This window comes from Rhinopithecus roxellana, chromosome 2 (genome assembly GCF_007565055.1).
Source record: "Rhinopithecus roxellana isolate Shanxi Qingling chromosome 2, ASM756505v1, whole genome shotgun sequence".
Taxonomy (NCBI): Eukaryota; Metazoa; Chordata; class Mammalia; order Primates; family Cercopithecidae; genus Rhinopithecus; species Rhinopithecus roxellana.
Window position 1 is genome coordinate 99,201,150 of NC_044550.1, and position 17,838 is coordinate 99,218,987.

Sequence of the window (17,838 nt, forward strand, 5' to 3'; positions counted from 1 at the left end):
CTTAGCCTCCTGATTAGTTAGGATTCCATGCATTCGTCACCACACCAGGCTAATTTTGTATTTTTAGTAGAGGCAGGGTTTCACCAGGTTGGTTGCGCTGGTCTCAAACTACTGGCCTTAAGTGATCAGACTGCCTTGGCCTCCCAAAGTACTGGGATTACAGGCGTAAGCCACCATGCAGCCTGGCCTGAGGTTTCTGTTAGCCCTGCAACCCTATGATTCAAAGATTAAAAGTATGCCTCATTAAGTACTCTTCATGACAACTTTACTTGAAATTTAGGAAAGTAAGTTCCCCTAAAAGGGCCCTCAGTTCTCACATTGGTAGGTACATAGAGGTTAGAATACTTCCAATTCAAGAAGCACTAATGCTAACCTGGGTTTTCATCCATGCTGTGTTGAAAGGAACTGATTGACCCTTCTTCTGGGTAGATGCTATTTCTGATATGTTTGTCCTTTTGGACACAAAAAGTAAGGCCACAAAAGTTGTGAGTGACCATTTGAACATGTTTTTCACCTCGGGAAAAAAGCAGATCTAGAATAAGGCATGAGATACTGGAAAGTCTCCAAGCCTTAAACAGGCAAGGAGACCTAAGCAGTGAGACACTTTCAGGGACAATCCCAGAGAGATGGAAAGATAACCTCTACCACACGGACACAGGCTGGCACCCTTCTTTCTGCCTGTATTACTTTCTAATCTGTGCTCTCTCTGCTTGGCCCCAAAGGATTCTCCCCCATATCATCCTTTCACTTCATTTGTAAAACTCTGGAAATTTTGCTCTACTCCTCTTTTTGCTAGGTATACATTTACAATGCCTTTCACACTAGGCTATAAAAATTACAAACTACCAGTAGGTGCCACTGTCCAACAAATAATGCTACTGCATCTCCTGGAGAGTAAGGGGTTTCCAATTTGGAGGACAGACATGTGATCCCCAAAAACAACCAAGTAAGCTAGATATGGAACAGATAAAGGCTGACATCTCGAAGCTTTTAATAAGGTCCTGTTAAACATTACAGCCTGGATTCATCTCTGCTATGGTCTATGTCTATGTTATGTCGGATCTGTACAATCTGAATCCAACATGATTACAAGAAGTCCAGAACAGGAATGATGTTCAGCCACCCACCTCGAATGAAGAGTCTCCCTCTACTGCTAAAGCTTAGAAGACAAGGGTGTGATTTATTTGGGGAAAGCTTGCCACAACCTCTCCAGAGACCTATGAATGGATACTTGGGATAACAAATATCAGGGGACAGCTGCTAGCCATCACTGAACTCTGCACTAAAAGTAAAGCGCATGAAAGAGGCCAAGCTGAAAGGAAGGGATGAATTCACCAGTGCTGGTTTTTCCTCTGTGATTATGTTATTTTCTATGGAGGACAAGCACATGTCCAAAGAGCCTCTCTTCATTTTCTGTAGCTTTTTAAAACATGTATAAACTTTACACTTTTGAGGAATTTTAGGTTTACAGTAAATTGAACACAACGTTCAGATAGATCCCATGCACCCCCTTTTCACCCCTCCTTCCCATTTCCCCCTATTACTAACATCTTACCTTAGTGTGGCACATTTTTTACAACTGATAAACCAATATTGATACATTATTAAGTAAAGCCCATGGTTTATATTAGGGTTCACTCTTTATTTTATGTATTTATTTATTCATTTATTTAATACCATTTTGTCTTCACAAGCTAAGAGGTCACTCTTTAGACTGTACAGTTCTACACGTCTGGACAAATGCATAACATCATGTGTCCACCATTACAGTAGCATACAGAATAGTTTTACTGCCCTAATAATCTGTCTGTAGCTTTTTAAAACTCATGTATCTGGGCCGGGCGCGGTGGCTCAAGCCTGTAATCCCAGCACTTTGGGAGGCCGAGACGGGCAGATCACTAGGTCAGGAGATCGAGACCATCCTGGCTAACATGGTGAAACCCCATCTCTACTAAAAATACAAAACACTAGCCGGGCGAGGTGGCGGGCGCCTGTAGTCCCAGCTACTCGGGAGGCTGAGGCAGGAGAATGGCGTGAACCCGGGAGGCGGAGCTTGCAGTGAGCAGAGATTGCGCCACTGCACTCCAGTCTGGGCGACAGAGCGAGACTCCGCCTCAAAAAAAAAAAAAAAAAAAAAAAAAAAAAACTCATGTATCTGTCCCCACTTTATCAGAAATTAAAATTTATCAGAAATTAAATTAAAAATGTAAAGCTAGTCTCTAATGATAAATTACTCTGCGCTGTATGGAACTTCCATGTCATTTTATATTAAAGGTTATGAACCACATGATCTTCATTTATAAATATATTCACAACCCAGGGCATGACATATAAATAGTCTCTTGGATTCCATATCATGTATCACAGACTTGAAGAGACAGATTAACAGTCCTTAAACAACTCACACACCCTTCTTTCTGCTTGTATTACTTTCTGGTCTGTGCTCTCTCTTCTTGGCCCCAAAGGACTCTTCCCCCATATCATTCTTTCACTTCAGTTATAAAATTCTGGAAATTGTGCTCTACTCCCCTTTTTGCCAGGTATAGATTTACAATGCCTTTCAAAATAGGCTATAAAATTTACAAACTACCAGTAGATGCCACTGTCCAACAAATGATGCTACTGCATCACCTGGACAGTCAGAGGTTTCCAATTGGCTACAAAGTTATCACTTCTTAAATCAATGAAAAGATAACTGAAATGACAAGCACTAAACCAATTTAGAGTAAAGATACTTCTAGTTTAGTTCCACACATGTGATTAAAAACCCAGTACAATTTTTACAGGAACTCTTTAGGAACAGGGATACTCTTGCTCATAAAAGTAAATGCATGGCTCCTGCCCAGTGAGAATTTATATTTGATAAACTCTAAAGATACAGGCTAGGCGTGGTGGCTTATGCCTATATTCCCAGCTACTACTGAGGCAGGAGGATAGCTTGAGCCCAGAAGGTCGAGGCTGCAGTGAGCCAAGACTGCACCACTATACTCCAATCTAGGCAACAGAGTGAAACCCCATCTCAAAAAAAATTTTTAACAATTTTTTTAAAAAGGTTGTTTCCTTTATCTATTTCTGACTAGCTATATAGTATAAATAGAAACACTTCATTTCCATATTCCTAGGTCATTATTTTAGTTTTCAACATTGTTATATACAGCAGAGCCTTTATATTTAAAAAGGCATCAGGATTTTAGCTTATCACTAGTACTAACGATTGTGAGATGGGGCACTATTTGATGTATCTACCAGCTCAGATGTCCACTCTTTGATTAAAGTTTCCAGGACTCAAAAATAACAAAAACCACCACAGACACTTTTCTAAGGGAGAAGAAATAAGGCTCTTACCAAAAAACCAAACCAAGATTTTAACCAGAACAAATTTCTATGTCTTAATATTATGTTTGTAGAAGGAAGCAGAGTGAGAAATCCACTTCATTCCAAACAGCACATAAGAACACTTAGAATATCTGCTCTGAGTAGCTGCCAAACCCATGCAAATCTTTGTCACCAAGATTTTCTCCAAGCAGTAAACATAAAAGCTCTTCAACTTAAAAAATAAATAAATAAAAACGCTGAAACACTTAAAGTATCCTTTAGAAATAAACAATACTATTTGTCAAAATTAAAAATGCATATACCTCTGAGGTCTTGGCAGTTCCAGTCCCAAGATTACACTCATATACTTGCAAATGTGCAAAATAAACTATATACAAGTATTGTCACTGCAGTTGTAACAGAAAAAGTTCAGAACAAAATAAATGCCCATCAAAAGACAACAGGTTAAATAAGTTAGGCATACTCTTAAAACAAACATTATTTTCTGTTTTCATTCAGCCATTAAAAGTGACACAACAGTCACAAAACACCAATTATTACATGATTCCATTTATATGAAATGTCCAGAATACGCAAATCTGTAGAGACAGAAAGTAGTTTAGTGGTTACCAAAACCTGGGGAGATTGGAAAGAAATAGGGAATGAATGCTAATGGGTTTAGGATTTCTTTAAAGATGATGAAAATATTCTAAAATTTACTGTGGTAAAGATTGAACAATTCTGTGACTTACTAAAACCACTGAATTGTACAATTTAAATGGGTGAATTGTATGGTATGTGAATTGTATTTCCACAAAGCTGTTATTTTAGAAAGTGAAGCAGCTCTAAATGGAAAAACATAGAAACATCACCAAGGTATATTGTTCTATGAAAAAAGGAAGATACAGAACACTGTGAATTGCATGATACAATTTGTGTTTTCTTACACTCACGCCTAGCCTGCTTTATTGGCTTATATGAAATACAAAAGAAACTATGTAGTTAACAGCAATTACTTTTAAGTAACTGAATGTCCAGAGGAGAAAAGATTCTTCATGCCTTTTTGTACTTTTGAATTTTGTACAATATTATCTATTCAAAACACATATTTTTTTGAAGTAATATAGCCATTATAGGTTCCATTTATCAAATGTTGTTTCTAATATTCAATATTTTCCAATCAGTAAGATTTACCATGAACAGTTTATTTCATATTTAAAGTAATACCAAAGATTAGCAGCTATTGATCTTTAAGAACCGTCAACAATATTAGGCAATGAATGGCAGCCTAATGTATTATTTTCCTTGTTCCTTGCTTTTCCTGTTTTAATTTGCTTTTAAACTGTTTTCCTGCTAATTGGAAACTCTATTTGAAGGTGACCAGGAAAACTGACATAAAAGGACACATATTTGTTAACTCTGATGTTTGTTAGCTCTGTTAGAAGATCTGTTGAAGAATCTGGTTGAAATTACTATCTAAAATAAAGTTGGTAAATAATCCATAGAACTGATGTAATTCTACTATTTCAAGTTGCACTTTGCTTCTGACCAATGATGCATATTCATACCATCAAATTTGCTAAATATACATAAAGGCCACCCTATTAAATGGCAACATGTTCAGCTACAGGTCATTATCTGTAGTATAAATTGCACTGGAAATCCATAATATATAAATATATATTATGCTCTATAAGGGTTCTATGCTCAACAAAAAAGGGGAGTGATAAATAAAACCACCACTTTCAAAAAAAAAAAAAAGACTGCACTGGAAAGTAAAATCTTTAAGAAAGAAAGACTACAACCACACTTCCCTAACAATCTTAAAACTTCCCCTTAGTATGCAAACTGGATTCCCACTATTTAGTCTACTGCCTTGACAACTATTTACTCTTAACTAGACAAAATTAAGCATTCTTTCCTTCTTCAATATTTCCATAGCACCATACATGTACCTCTATTTTATATTTATCATAAGACATTGCAATTATTTGTTTACATGTCAGTCTTTTTCACTATACTTAGCTCCTTGTGCAGAAATATCTATTCATTCCTGTATTTGGGGAGCTAGCACAGCCCCTGCATGTAGGAGACATGCCAGAAAGTTTGCTGCATGAGTTACTGTTAGCTAAGAACACTTGCATTTCCTGTAAACCATTCAGCTTTTAAATTATCATGAACTAAAATTAACCCTTCATTACCCACAGTATTCCAATCCTGAAAAGAGAGGGAAGCAAATACATGTAGTTCCAAACCACAAATAATTTATTCCATAGATGGTTCATCTAGGCTAACGCTAAAAATCAATCAGCTTACATAAAGCATACACAAAGAGAAAACAGCACTAAGATAACAAAAATGCTGCTTTTGGATTGCTTTTTCTTTTTCTTTCTCTCCCTACTCCCAGAAAATAGATGTATCTGAACCACAGTCACTTATCAAATATTCATAGATTTAGAATGTCTGAATGTAGCTAGTCGCTGTGCCAAAAAAAAAAAAGAAATAATTGAAATAAAGACACACTATAGACCAAAAGGGTTAACAGGATATTTTGATAAATCCCTGATACCTGCTGGCTCAATCTCAGTGCCAAAGAAAACACCAACTGTAAGGTCCAAGCTGGAGCCGTTAGTGACTGGAAAGGGAAAGGTGGCAAACGTCTACTTCAGCCCTCTCTTTCTTACAAATGACCAGCAAACCAAAATAAACTGCGTTTTCTTATATAGGTGATTAATTCTTAAGTACCTACAGTAGACTAGGACAAAGATTCCATGGCTAACTGGCAGAGGTAGATAAAAACACTTGTGTTACTCAAAAACCAAGTAAATACTTAAATCAAAATTTCTAGCACACCAGCTAATTAGTGATAATGTATTTTTGAGTTTTAGCACCTTTTTATTACCCTTTTCATTAATCCAGGCAATTTTATCAACTAGTAACCTGGCAAAAGGCAAATAATGGAAAAGTAAAAATTAGGAAAATGGGAGGTTCCAGATAGTTTACACAGACCATAGTAGTAAAAGAACAAGACTATCTAAAGTTTGTGTAATGATATAAAGGAAACCTAAAAAGAAATTTTTTATTTTTATAGAGACAGAGTCTCGACAGGGTCTCGCTCTGTCACCTAGGCTGGAGTACAATGGCATGATCATAGCTCACTGCAAACTCCAACTCCTGGACTCCAGCAATCCTCCTGCTTTAGCCTCCCAAGTAGCTGGGACTATAGATATGCACCACTATGCCCGGCTAATTTTTTTTCTTTCGGTACGGACAGCATCTTGCTATGTTGCTCAGGCTGATCTGGAACTCCTGGCCTCACAATACTCCTGCCTCAGCCTCCTGCATGAGCTACTACACTTGGTAGGATATTATTTTTAAGCTTCCATTAGGTGGAAATCAAAAGACAAAGCTTTTAGTAACAGTTCTTCCATAAACTAGATGTATAACCTTAGGCAAGTCACTCTGAATCCCAGGTACAGTTTTCTAATCTACAAAAATGACTGGTAAAAATGATCTCTAAGACCCTCTCCACCTTAAGTTATTCCATTAGTGCAAAATTTAAAAATAAAGACTCCTATGTTTTGGATGTTTGTCCCCTCCAAATCTCATGTTGAAATGTGATTCCCAGTGTCGGAGGTGGGCCTAGTGGGAGGTGTTTGGGTCATGGAGGCGGATTCTTCATGAATAGCTTGGTGCCCTCCACATGGTAACAAATGAGTTCTCGCTGTTCACGCCGGAGCTGGTTGTTTAGAGCCTGCCACCTCCTCTCTCTCTTGCTCTTGCTACCCCCATATGACTTGCCTGCTACCTCTTTACCTTCTGCTATGATTGAAAAAAAGCTTCCTTGGCCTCACCAGAAGTTGAGCAGATGCTGGTGTCATGCTTGTACAGCCTGCAGACCCGAGAGCCAAATAAGCCTCTTTTCTTTATGAATTACCTCAGATAGTCCTTTATATAAATGCAAACAGGCTAACAGATAGACTTTATATAGAATATGAGGTACAAGAAATTTTTTGAGTCTCCCAGTTCATTATTTCATTCTTTTCACAATCATTTTACAAACTATTCCACCAAGATGTCAATTACTAATATTCCAAATAATGGTTTCCTGATAAAACAATAATCATAATCAAGTTATTTTAATAAAGTTTTCACTAACCTGGTGCAACTACATTCACTCTAATTTTCTTTCTTGCTACCTCTTTAGCAAGAGCACGTGAAAATCCAACTAATCCTCCTTTACTGGCACTGTAAACGGACTGGCCAGAATTGCCTTTTAAGCCAACAATGCTTCCTAGGACAAAAAAAAAGCATATTAAATTCAATTAATGGGGTTATTTGAAAATTCAGAAAATTTATAGTAAACAAAAAGGTAAAACCCACTTCACCTTGTCCTTTGTTAAAATTAGAAATTCTAACCATTGTCATCAGTCATTTACGGAAGATATAAGAGTCCAAGTCTGCTCCAGATACATACAGAAAACAGCATCTGAAAGCAGCTGATATAAAACTGCCAATGCAGGTGCTTGCAAATTGATCCATTATGTGAAGGGGACATACTCTAATTTCTGAGTATATCAGATATGATGAAAACTCTGTATGAAAATTCTGTGGTATTTATAAAGGCTTCCAGCAGGTAGAGGTTAAAGCCAAAAAAAAAATTAGTCGGACAAAAGCTGACTAATTTTATGATTCTACAACACAGACATAAGGCAGAAAGCTCTCATTTTCTCTTTAAAAACTAGTTCATTTAAAGACAAATCTCACTAAAATTGAATTACGTGCATAACTCATTTTATTGTTCTGCTTCATTGTGCTTTGCAGATATTGTGGGTTTTTGTTTTTTTTTTTAACAAATTGAAGGCTTGTAGCAACCCTTCATCAAGCAATCCTATTAGCACTTTTCCAACAGCATGGCTCACTGTGAGCAGTGCTCACTCTGTGTCTCTTTGTCGCATTTTGATAATTTTCACACCATCTTAAACCTTTTCATTATTATTATGTCTGTTATAATGATCTGTGGTCAGTGTTTCTTGATGTTCACTGCTGTTGGGGTGCCACAAATAAAATATTACTGCTCATTGACAATGCATCTGCTCACCAAAGAGCTCCGATGGAGAGATGTGCAAGGAGATTAATGTTGTTTTTGTGCCTGTTAACACAATATCCTTTCTTCAGCTCATGGATCAAGCGATAATTTTGACTTTCAAGTCTTATTTAAGAAACACTTTATAAGTCTACAGCAGTCATAAATAGTAATTCCTCTCAGGAATCCGGGCAAAGTAAATAGCCTTCTGGAAAGGATTCACTGTTCCATATATCATTCAGAACATTTGTGATTCATGGCAGGACGTCAAAATATCAACATTAACAGGAGTTTGAAAGAAGTTATTTCAACCCTCATGGACGACTTTGTGGGGTTCAAGACTTCAATGGAGCAGAATTACAACTGGAGCCTGAAGATGTGACCGAACTGCTGTAATCTCATGATAAAACAAATGGGTGAGGAGTGGCTTCTTACGTATGGATAAACAAAGTTGTTTCTCAAGATGGAATCTACTCCTTATGAAGATGTGAATAGTGTTGAAATAACAAAGGATTTAGAATACCCTACAAACTTAGTTGATAAAGCAATGGCAGGGATTGAGAGGAGTGGCTCCAGTTTTTAAAGTTCTACTTGGATAAAAAATTTTGTCTTAAGAAATTGCCACAGCCACCATTATCAGTCAGCAGCCATCAACATCAAGGCGGGACCCAATGCCAGCAAAAAGATTATGACTTGCAAGAAGCTCAGATGATCATTAGCACTTTTTAGCAATAAAGTATTTTTTAGCAACAAAGTATTTACGTTGTTTTTAGATATAATGCTACTGCATACCTAACAGATCATAATATAACTTTTACATGCACTGAGAAACTAAACAATTGGATAAGACAAAATTTGACACACTGATTGACTCTTCATTTCATGAAAGATTTCTCTGCAGCATGTGATGCTGTTTGATAGCATTTTATCCAAGTAGAACTTTAAAAATTGGAGCCACTCCTCTCAATCCCTGCTATTGCTTTATCAACTAAGTTTATAGGATATTCTAAATTCTTTGTCATTTCAACACTATTCATATCTTCACAAGGAGTAGATTCCATCTTGAGAAACAACTTTATCCATACATAAGAAGCAACTCCTCACCCATTTGTTTTATCATGAGATTGCAGCAATTCAATTTGTGTGACTTACATTCTTGAGATATTCGCTTTATTCTGGTGGAGTAGAACCAAAGCTACAATATCTGCGAGACTGTACTGTCGATCTAAATTGGCAAAGCTTCAATTATAAACATTTTGTAAAAGTGCAATTTCATTACATTCAGTGATGTATTGTAAATTGTACTGCCTGCTGAAGATTCTTGAGTGACCACATCTAATGAATATGTAATAATTTTTAATTCAAGTATCAACTATATGCAAATAAATTCTTGCAAAACAGAAGTGGGGAAGTAATTTTCTGCACCACTGACCTGTACTTATGATATAAAAATTAATCAAGGACCTCACAAAATTTTTTAAAAGTAATTTTAAAAAAAGAAAACATTCCAAACATCTATTAGAATCAACAAGTTCAGTATTAGAATATTTATCTACATTATACATTGTCGGCCAATTAACAATAAAGGAAGAGAACTATGAAGTACACAGAGAGAAAAGACATCAGACCGAAGAAATGCATATGGAGAGAGAAAGAAGTGTTTATCAGAAAGAAAAATACAGAGAGACACAAAAAAAGAAAAATACATGCACGAAAAAAATACCAAACAGGGCTGGTCAGATGGTAGCAGGTTATCAGAACTTATTAACAATAGTGTCACTAAAGTTGGTGGCTAAATATGAGTGGCTTTAAAAAAAAAAAAAAAAAGAAATACCAAACAGAAGCTTTAGCAGCTTTGATTTGTGCCACGCACTACTGTTCATCAGGTCAAAAAGTGAAAATTTCTGAAACATCAGTGAAGTGTCTGGCAGTTTAAAGTAGTCCTTTCTGCAGTAAGATTCTCAATTTACTTTTTATTATCTATTATTTACTTTTAGCTCAATTCTGAAAGTTTTGCATGCATAAGGAGGACTGATGGGTTTTTTTAAATACACCTAAAAACAAAAAGAATATTTTAGAGTTAAATAAATATACCTCAGGTTATCAGGTGACAGATACAGGCCTGTCTGCCTGCTTATAAATATTCCAAGTCCTTATCTGGCTGTGTTAAAAGGCAAAGGTTGACTCATTGACTAATCTCTTATATAAGAAAACGGATCTCTTAAACCTTTAAGGGTAAATGTCCAAAATGCTCTCATGTCCCCTCAGTTTATTAGCATAGTATTCTTTCCTTTTCTTGTTTTCAAAACAGAAAAACCCTAAATTCTGACTTGGAAAACCATTTCCTACATTTAAAAGAACAGGGTCATTTACTTTTACGGAGCAGCATCCCCCTTTTGTGGCCTTTTAAGGTTTTACCATTTGAAAATAAAAACAAATTGCATACTAGTATTTCCAAATTACCAAACTGAAATAAAATTTCAAGTCATTTTGCATTTTAAGTTCTACAGGCATATACTCCACAGTTTATCTGCCCTGTGGGTTAGATGAACTGAAAACTCAGGGTTACTTACATCCATTCTTAAAAACAGAGAAATTTTATCCTCCTTTAAACCTCTACACAAGATTTAATAGTAACCCATGCAACTGCTGTAGACAATATTACTTAGCCCCTACTGTCTACTTTAATTCCTTGTCCATGTTTTAAAAATTAGGTTCCTGGCTAGGCACATGGCTCACGCCTATAATCCCAGCACTTCAGGAGGATCACTTGAGCCCAGGAGTTAAAGACCAGCCTGGGCCACATAGTGTGACCTTGTCTCTATTTAAAAAAAAAACAAAAAGTTTCACATAAAAATCAGGATGGTCCAATTTCTCTTGAAAAATCAAAATTGCTGGCAAAACTGGGACCACATTCTTGCACACCAACAATCTACTGAATCTAAGTAGTGGCCTCCACCATTCCATATGGGCGCTGGATATCATTTATCACATGGCTGGAACTGTCATTTTTCTAGTACTCAGTGGTGTCACTCACTCAACACCGGCCTGAATCCTATAGGGATGTGAATGTGTGACTCTTATTTTACTCATTAATCAATTAATTAAATCCTTTTTTCCATAGATAATATAAATTTCATTCATGTTTCACAATAAATTACAAATTAGTGGATTAAATATTTTTATGGTAAGGTATTATGGGATAATTATAAATTCACAAAGGTGAAGACTCACCTACATTAACAATAGACCCTCCCTGTTGTTGAATCATAGCCCTCATGGCAGCTTTACAGGTCAGCATGGAACCCAAGAGGTTAGTATGAAGCTGAGATACCATATCTTCAGTTTTTGTTCTTACTAAAAGACTATCCCTACAAAATGAAACAGCATATAACAGTATATAGTAAGATAAAAACAAACAAACAAAGTCAAGACTAATATGACATTTTTACTGAAAGTAGAGTGCAAGAAGTGCTTCCTATCTGAGCTAGAATAACTAGAATACCTAGAGTCCCATTTTGAACTTGGCTTGAGAAACATTAAAATAACAATTGATAAACCAAAAAGGATCCACTTGGAAGACAGGTTCTTACCCCGTCTCAGCTGGAGTGGAAATATTCTTAACCCCTAAAAGTAGTACCATGTAGCCAAAATAGTTTGAATGACCTGAGCAACTGTCATACTAAGCCTTGTTTAGCAAGAAAATTCATATGTTATTCTAAATATTCTCTCATAAATTCATCTTTTAAAAAATAATATCCACTCCATGATTCTATTAGTGTTAAGTTCACAAACTGGCAAAACGTATATATGGTGACAAAACTCAGAAAATAGTTACTAACAAGAAAGTCTTGAAAAGACACTGCCTTCTGGAGCACTGGAAACATTCTACACCTCAATATGTGTGATGACTACAATGTTAAAATCGATTAAGCTGGGCCGGGCGCAGTGGCTCATGCCTGTAATCCCAGCACTTTGGGAGGCCGAGGGGGGCGGATCACGAGGTCAGGAGATCAAGACCATCCTGGCTAACACGGTGAAACCCCGTCTCTACTAAAAATACAGAAAAATTAGCCAGGCGCGATGGCGGGTGCCTGTAGTCCCAGCTACTCGGGAGGCTGAGGCGGGAGAATGGTGTGAACCTGGCAGGTAGAGCTTGCAGTAAGCCGAGATCGCGCCACTGCACTCCAGTGTGGGGGGACAGAGCGAGACTCCGCGTCAAAAAATAAAAATTAAAAAAAAATAAAATAAAATAAAATTTAAAAATCGATTAAGCTGGACATTTATTATATGTTGTATCTCAATATAAAAGAAAATAATTATGGATTGACAAGTTTTAAAATAGTTTTTACTCCCAGTTAGAAATAAAATAAACATATTAACTTATACTAATCAAAGACATATTAGGAATAAAAGTTGTAAATATATATCAGAAATTTATTTAAATCTGTGACCAACCTGTTAATACCAGCTGCATTTACCAAGAAATTTACTCGACCTAAATGTTTCTCCATCTCTTCAAATGTATTTTGAACATCATGTTCTTTAGCAACATCACAGCTAAATGCCAAATGATCTCCTACATAAAAAAGTCAAATAAGAATTAATTATAAGTTATAACTCAAATTTTAAATGTACTCAATACACATTCGTTAAGCATTTACCTAAGATGGCAGGCCTATGCTAATCTAGAACCTAGAGATTAAAAAAGTAATGTCATGAGGCCTGGCTTTCATAGAGTTGGTCTAATCAAACTGGGATGGGGGAACAAAGAGGAAATAAAGTACTACTACAGAAAGTTAATTTTAAAATTTTCTTTTTAATCAACAAAGAGGGGAGGGCTTTTTCAAGTTATAAAGCCTCCGTAAGATTCATCTAATAGTATTTATAGCTTTAACACTGAACTTACGCTACCCAATCAGACAGTCTTCTGGGTTTTATATTCTTTTTTGAAATTTATGTCTAATTCTGTCAGGTTTTTGTTGAATTAGTTTCTTTGGCCCTGAACAGGAACTCTGAGGTTTCTTCTTTTTAAGTGCTACAGATGCACTATGGCACATATATTATAACGACTATTATTCAAACCTGACCATCAGGAGAGACAACACAGGAAGCTGTAAAAATGCTAAAACTATAAACCACGGGGGGGGGGGGAGGGGGGGAACACTTTTTACTAAAAGCAACTGTTACCATTTTTTAAAAAATAATTAAATGCCAAAAAACACTTCAAAGGAAAATAAAGCATCATTCCCTATGTAATAATCTACCATTTTAATACTCTAAAATGTAGAATTGTTTTTAAAAGCTAAAACAACTGCTTATTTCCTGTCTGACCTTGACAAATATGCTTACACCAACATTACGACATCAAGCCTTTGGAAACAGTAAGTGACCTGGGGAATTATACTTTCTAGATGAAAACCAATCACTCATGGAACACGATTCAAAGGAATGCAGGGCCCAAAAGCATCCTGTGTCTTACTCTTGGTTTTCACCTGAAGACTGGTGGTGTCCAAAATCACCTTTGAAAGCTCAACTAATGGCATCAATCCAGTCCAGCAAACACTGATGGCTTGGGGTGACTCGGTAAGGGTCACCACTCTTCCCCTCCTTTGTTAGAATGGCAAGGAATATGAGCTTCAAGAAGCATTCACTGGCACTCTCCCTGAGTTATAACTTACAGGATTTTTTTTTCTTTTAGAGAGCCCAATACTCTCCCAACCGGCACTGAACAGGTGATACCAAACCGATCAATAATGTTAACTTAAAAAAGAACAGCCACACCTGGCGCCTATAGTCCCAGGTCCTTGGGAGGCTGAGGTGAGAAGATCTCCAGAGCCCAGTAAATCAGTAGTTGGAGTCCAGCCCAGGTAACAAAATGGGAAGGAAGACCTCTCAAAAAAAAAAAAAAAAAAAAAAAAAGGCCGGGGCGTGGTGGCTCACACCTGTAATCCCAGCACTTTGCGACCGAGATGGGCGGATCACGAGGTCAGGAGATCTAGACCATCCTGGCTAACACGGTGAAACCCCATCTCTACTTAAAAAATAAAATAAAATAAAATAAATTAGCAGGGCGTGGTGGCGGGCGCCTGTAGTCCCAGCTACTCTGGAGGCTGAGGCAGCAGAATGGCGTGAACCCGGGAGGCGGAGCTTGCAGTGAGCCGAGATAGCGCCACCGCACTCCAGCCTGGGAGACACAGCGAGACTCCGTCTCAAAAAAAAAAAAAAAAAAAAAAAACCACACAAACCACACACACACGAAAACAGTAAGAGCCGCAAGACGCACCCCTAGGCCTCTATTCTCCCTATGCCTCCCTGATAGTAAATGAAGTATAATTTTGTCCAGTCTAGTAATTAAACAGCATCTTCTGATCTTTCTAACGTCCTTTCTCCCTAAATCAAGGAAGAGTTAAATTCACAAAATGACTAATCCACTATTAATAACCCGGAAATAAAAAAATCCTGAAGTTTAAATGCAACAAAAAAGAATTTGGCAGAACAAAGTTCAACTGTCCATTTGCAAAACTCACCAAAACAATTTAGTAACATTAAAGCAAATCAGGTATATCTCAAAACTGGCTGGTCCTCAAAAGGGTTTCTTCATGAAACACTGCTTTGTGCATTCGCGCACGGCCAAAGCACCGCCCTTGGGCAAAACTGAAGGGAGCCCTTTAATACCTGCACTCCCACCTTTCCTGCCTGAACTCCTTTCGGCCCAGCCCTGTCTCCGGGGGCCGAGAACTCGCCCTTTTCCCTACATTAAAAGTAAACGGTTACGTGGCTCTCTCCCACAACAGCGACGTTCCTCAGGGTTAGCACTAGCCGCAGGGCGGAGAGTGCTTATTAGTGGGGCCTCATAAGACTACGAGGTCTCAAAGAAAACCCCAAGTGTTCAGCCCTCGGCGGCAGGCTGCGCTGTTGGCGTTCTGCGAGGCACAGGGAGATCGGGGTTTTCTGCACGAGACGCATTCTACCCTTGGAACGGGAAAGCGCCTGCACGCGGTTGCATCGAGAAACCTCAGAGCCCTATAAGGCCATACCCGCTCGTTTCACAAAGATTTTAAGCGCCTGGACCGCGGCCATACAACTGGACAACTCCAGTTTGGTACCTACCGCCGAGGTCACCGGCGGCGGCTTTGGCCCCTTCCAGGTTTCTGGCAATGATCGCCAGGCGGTAGCCTTTCCGGGCCATTAACTGGGCCACAGCCCTGCCAATGCCTCGGGAGCCTCCAAAAATAGCACACACTTTGTCCATCTCGGAGTCACAGACTCGACGAAAAGAGGGAGGGGAGTGGGAGTCCCCTTCCAAGTTCCGTTAAGCTTTTGAACAACCGCGGTTCCAAAGGAAAAACAAAAGGCAACCCGCAGAAAAAAAATACGCCGCTCGACACCGACACCTCCTGCGGCCGGACTCTGGTAATGCAAGAGGCGTAAAGAGGGGCGAAGAGCTCGGCGACGCCGCGTCGACGTCATCACGCACGGACTCTTCCGTGCCGCGCCTAACAAGTACGCCGGCGAGAGCTCCCCCGGCGGAAGAATGGCCTGGGGGGGGGGGGGGGTGCCTAGATGCATTCTGGGACTTGTAGTCTTGACGCAGGAGAGCAACTGGCGCCGGCGCATTGCTCGGTGGGAAATGTACTTAACGGCACTGAGGGGGATCCTCTGTCTCCGCTGGGTCGTTATCAGTCGGGATTCGAGCCCCGGTGACCAATCAACCCGGTTTGTTCGGAACTGACAGCGTTGTCAAGACGCTGGGCTTTCCCTGGCAAACCGGGACGAGTTGATCACGTAGTTAGAACCCAGAGCAAGCATTAGTGGGCTTAAGCCGGTCGGGGCTCCGGTATTTGCCCTTCGCCCAGGTTTTGTTTTGCCTACAGACTTGATGTCCTACCTGTTGAAGAAGTCCCCAAGTATCGCACCCACACCAAAACTTACCCTATCTTTTCCTCCCCCAGGATGCTGCAGAAATAGACCTCTACCCGCCCAGATGTTACCATTCATCGCGAAGGATGTCGTGAAGATGAATGCCCTGTCGAACATCATCCAGCAGGAGGTCAAGGAATTTTAACTGAACGACTGAATAGTTTTGCAAGATCTATGAAACAAGCTTCGGCTGCTGTGAAGAAACAAAAATGGGTTCCTGCAATTCTAAAGATGTGCTGGGTGCTCTGACAGTTAATAAGCTAAAAATTTCAATGTTTGTTACAATCATAGTGTAAAAAGAAAGCATTTCTTGATACAATATTATTTTACTAGATGATTCAGAAAAGTATGAACCATGGTCCCTACCACTAAAAAAAACTACACCCCAGAACTACAGGACTAATACACATGAAACACTAGGAGTTATCCAAAATCATACTTAGTAAAATGCAAAATTATATTAACACAAGAGCTCGGAGAAAACGGAGATCAGTGAAGAATGAAGGCATGCATGGAAAAGCTGGATTTGAGGGCTGGGTGAGGTTTGAAAAAAGGAAAATAAGAGCAAAAAGTCTATAAAAAGTTGAACATTATTTTAAATTTGTTATTCCTATTCCGTTTAGAGCCAATAAAAGATTTGAAATGGTTTGCAAAAATACATGAGTATTTGCTTTTAAAAGGCAAAGAGGATCACTGCCCCTTCTCCCGCAAGGCCAGAATAATAAATTAAGTCAGTGGAAAAAATACGAATAAAGTCATGCTATAAGAATCTATTTAGTATTAAAGAAGAGATTTATAAACTTAGAGTTTCCTGCCAGTGAAAGCAACAAAGAAAATATAATTACAAGTGGTAATTTGTGTAAGAAATAAGTCTCCTGGTTATGCAGCAGAGAAGCCTGAGCAAAACTCCCTCCTCATGGTCCTCCTAAATGGCACACTAAGCATTGTAGTAGACAGTGTGCTTCATGAAAAGAAAAAGAGATTGTAAGGCTGTTTTTATAGCATCTATTAGACTTTATTAAAAGCAAATACAAAGGAAGTTAAATAATATAAGCAAACAGTCACACATAAAAAACGTGTCTTTGAAACAATATATGTTTGAAACAATGAGGAAACAGGCCTGAGGAAATTTGGGATGGTGCTATATTATAGTCAGCTTTAAAGTCAGGTGCCAAGCATTAAACAGGCCTTTAACTGCAGAAGCAACAAGATAAGAGCTGCATTTAAGAACTATTAGCAGGCCAGGCATGGCGGCTTATGCCTGTAAACCCAGCGCTGTGGGAGGCTGAGACAGAAGGATTGCTTGAGCAGAAGTTCAAAACCAACCTGGGAATCATGGTAAGACCCCCCTCCTACCCCGATCTCTACAGAAAATACCAAAAAAATTAACTGGACATGGTGGCCTACATGTGGTCCCAGCTACTTGGGAGGCTGAGTTGGGAGGATCATGTAAGTCCAGGAGGTTGAGGCTGCAGTGAGCCGTGATTGTACCACTGCCCTCCAGCCTGCGTGAC

At 38.6% G+C, this 17,838-nt stretch overlaps 1 protein-coding gene across 3 annotated transcripts in view; it reads right to left on the minus strand.

Moving 5' to 3' along the window:
- CBR4 (carbonyl reductase 4) overlaps nt 1–15,879 on the minus strand; it is a 149,664-nt gene extending 133,785 nt beyond the window's left edge. For 2 of the 3 annotated variants that reach the window (XR_004053655.1, XM_010364013.2), the window contains exons 1-4: nt 15,515–15,879; nt 12,860–12,980; nt 11,636–11,772; nt 7,475–7,609 (exon numbers count right to left, since the gene is read on the minus strand). Coding sequence is in view for 2 of the 3 variants with exons in the window: in XM_010364013.2 (XP_010362315.1) it covers nt 7,475–7,609; nt 11,636–11,772; nt 12,860–12,980; nt 15,515–15,656 (535 nt within the window). In the remaining variant the exon portion in view is untranslated. Of the gene's footprint in view, nt 1–7,474; nt 7,610–11,635; nt 11,773–12,859; nt 12,981–14,931; nt 15,487–15,514 lie in introns of those variants that run through there. The other variant, XM_030918300.1, reaches the window with a different exon arrangement.
- Between the last annotated feature and the right edge of the window lie 1,959 nt (nt 15,880–17,838).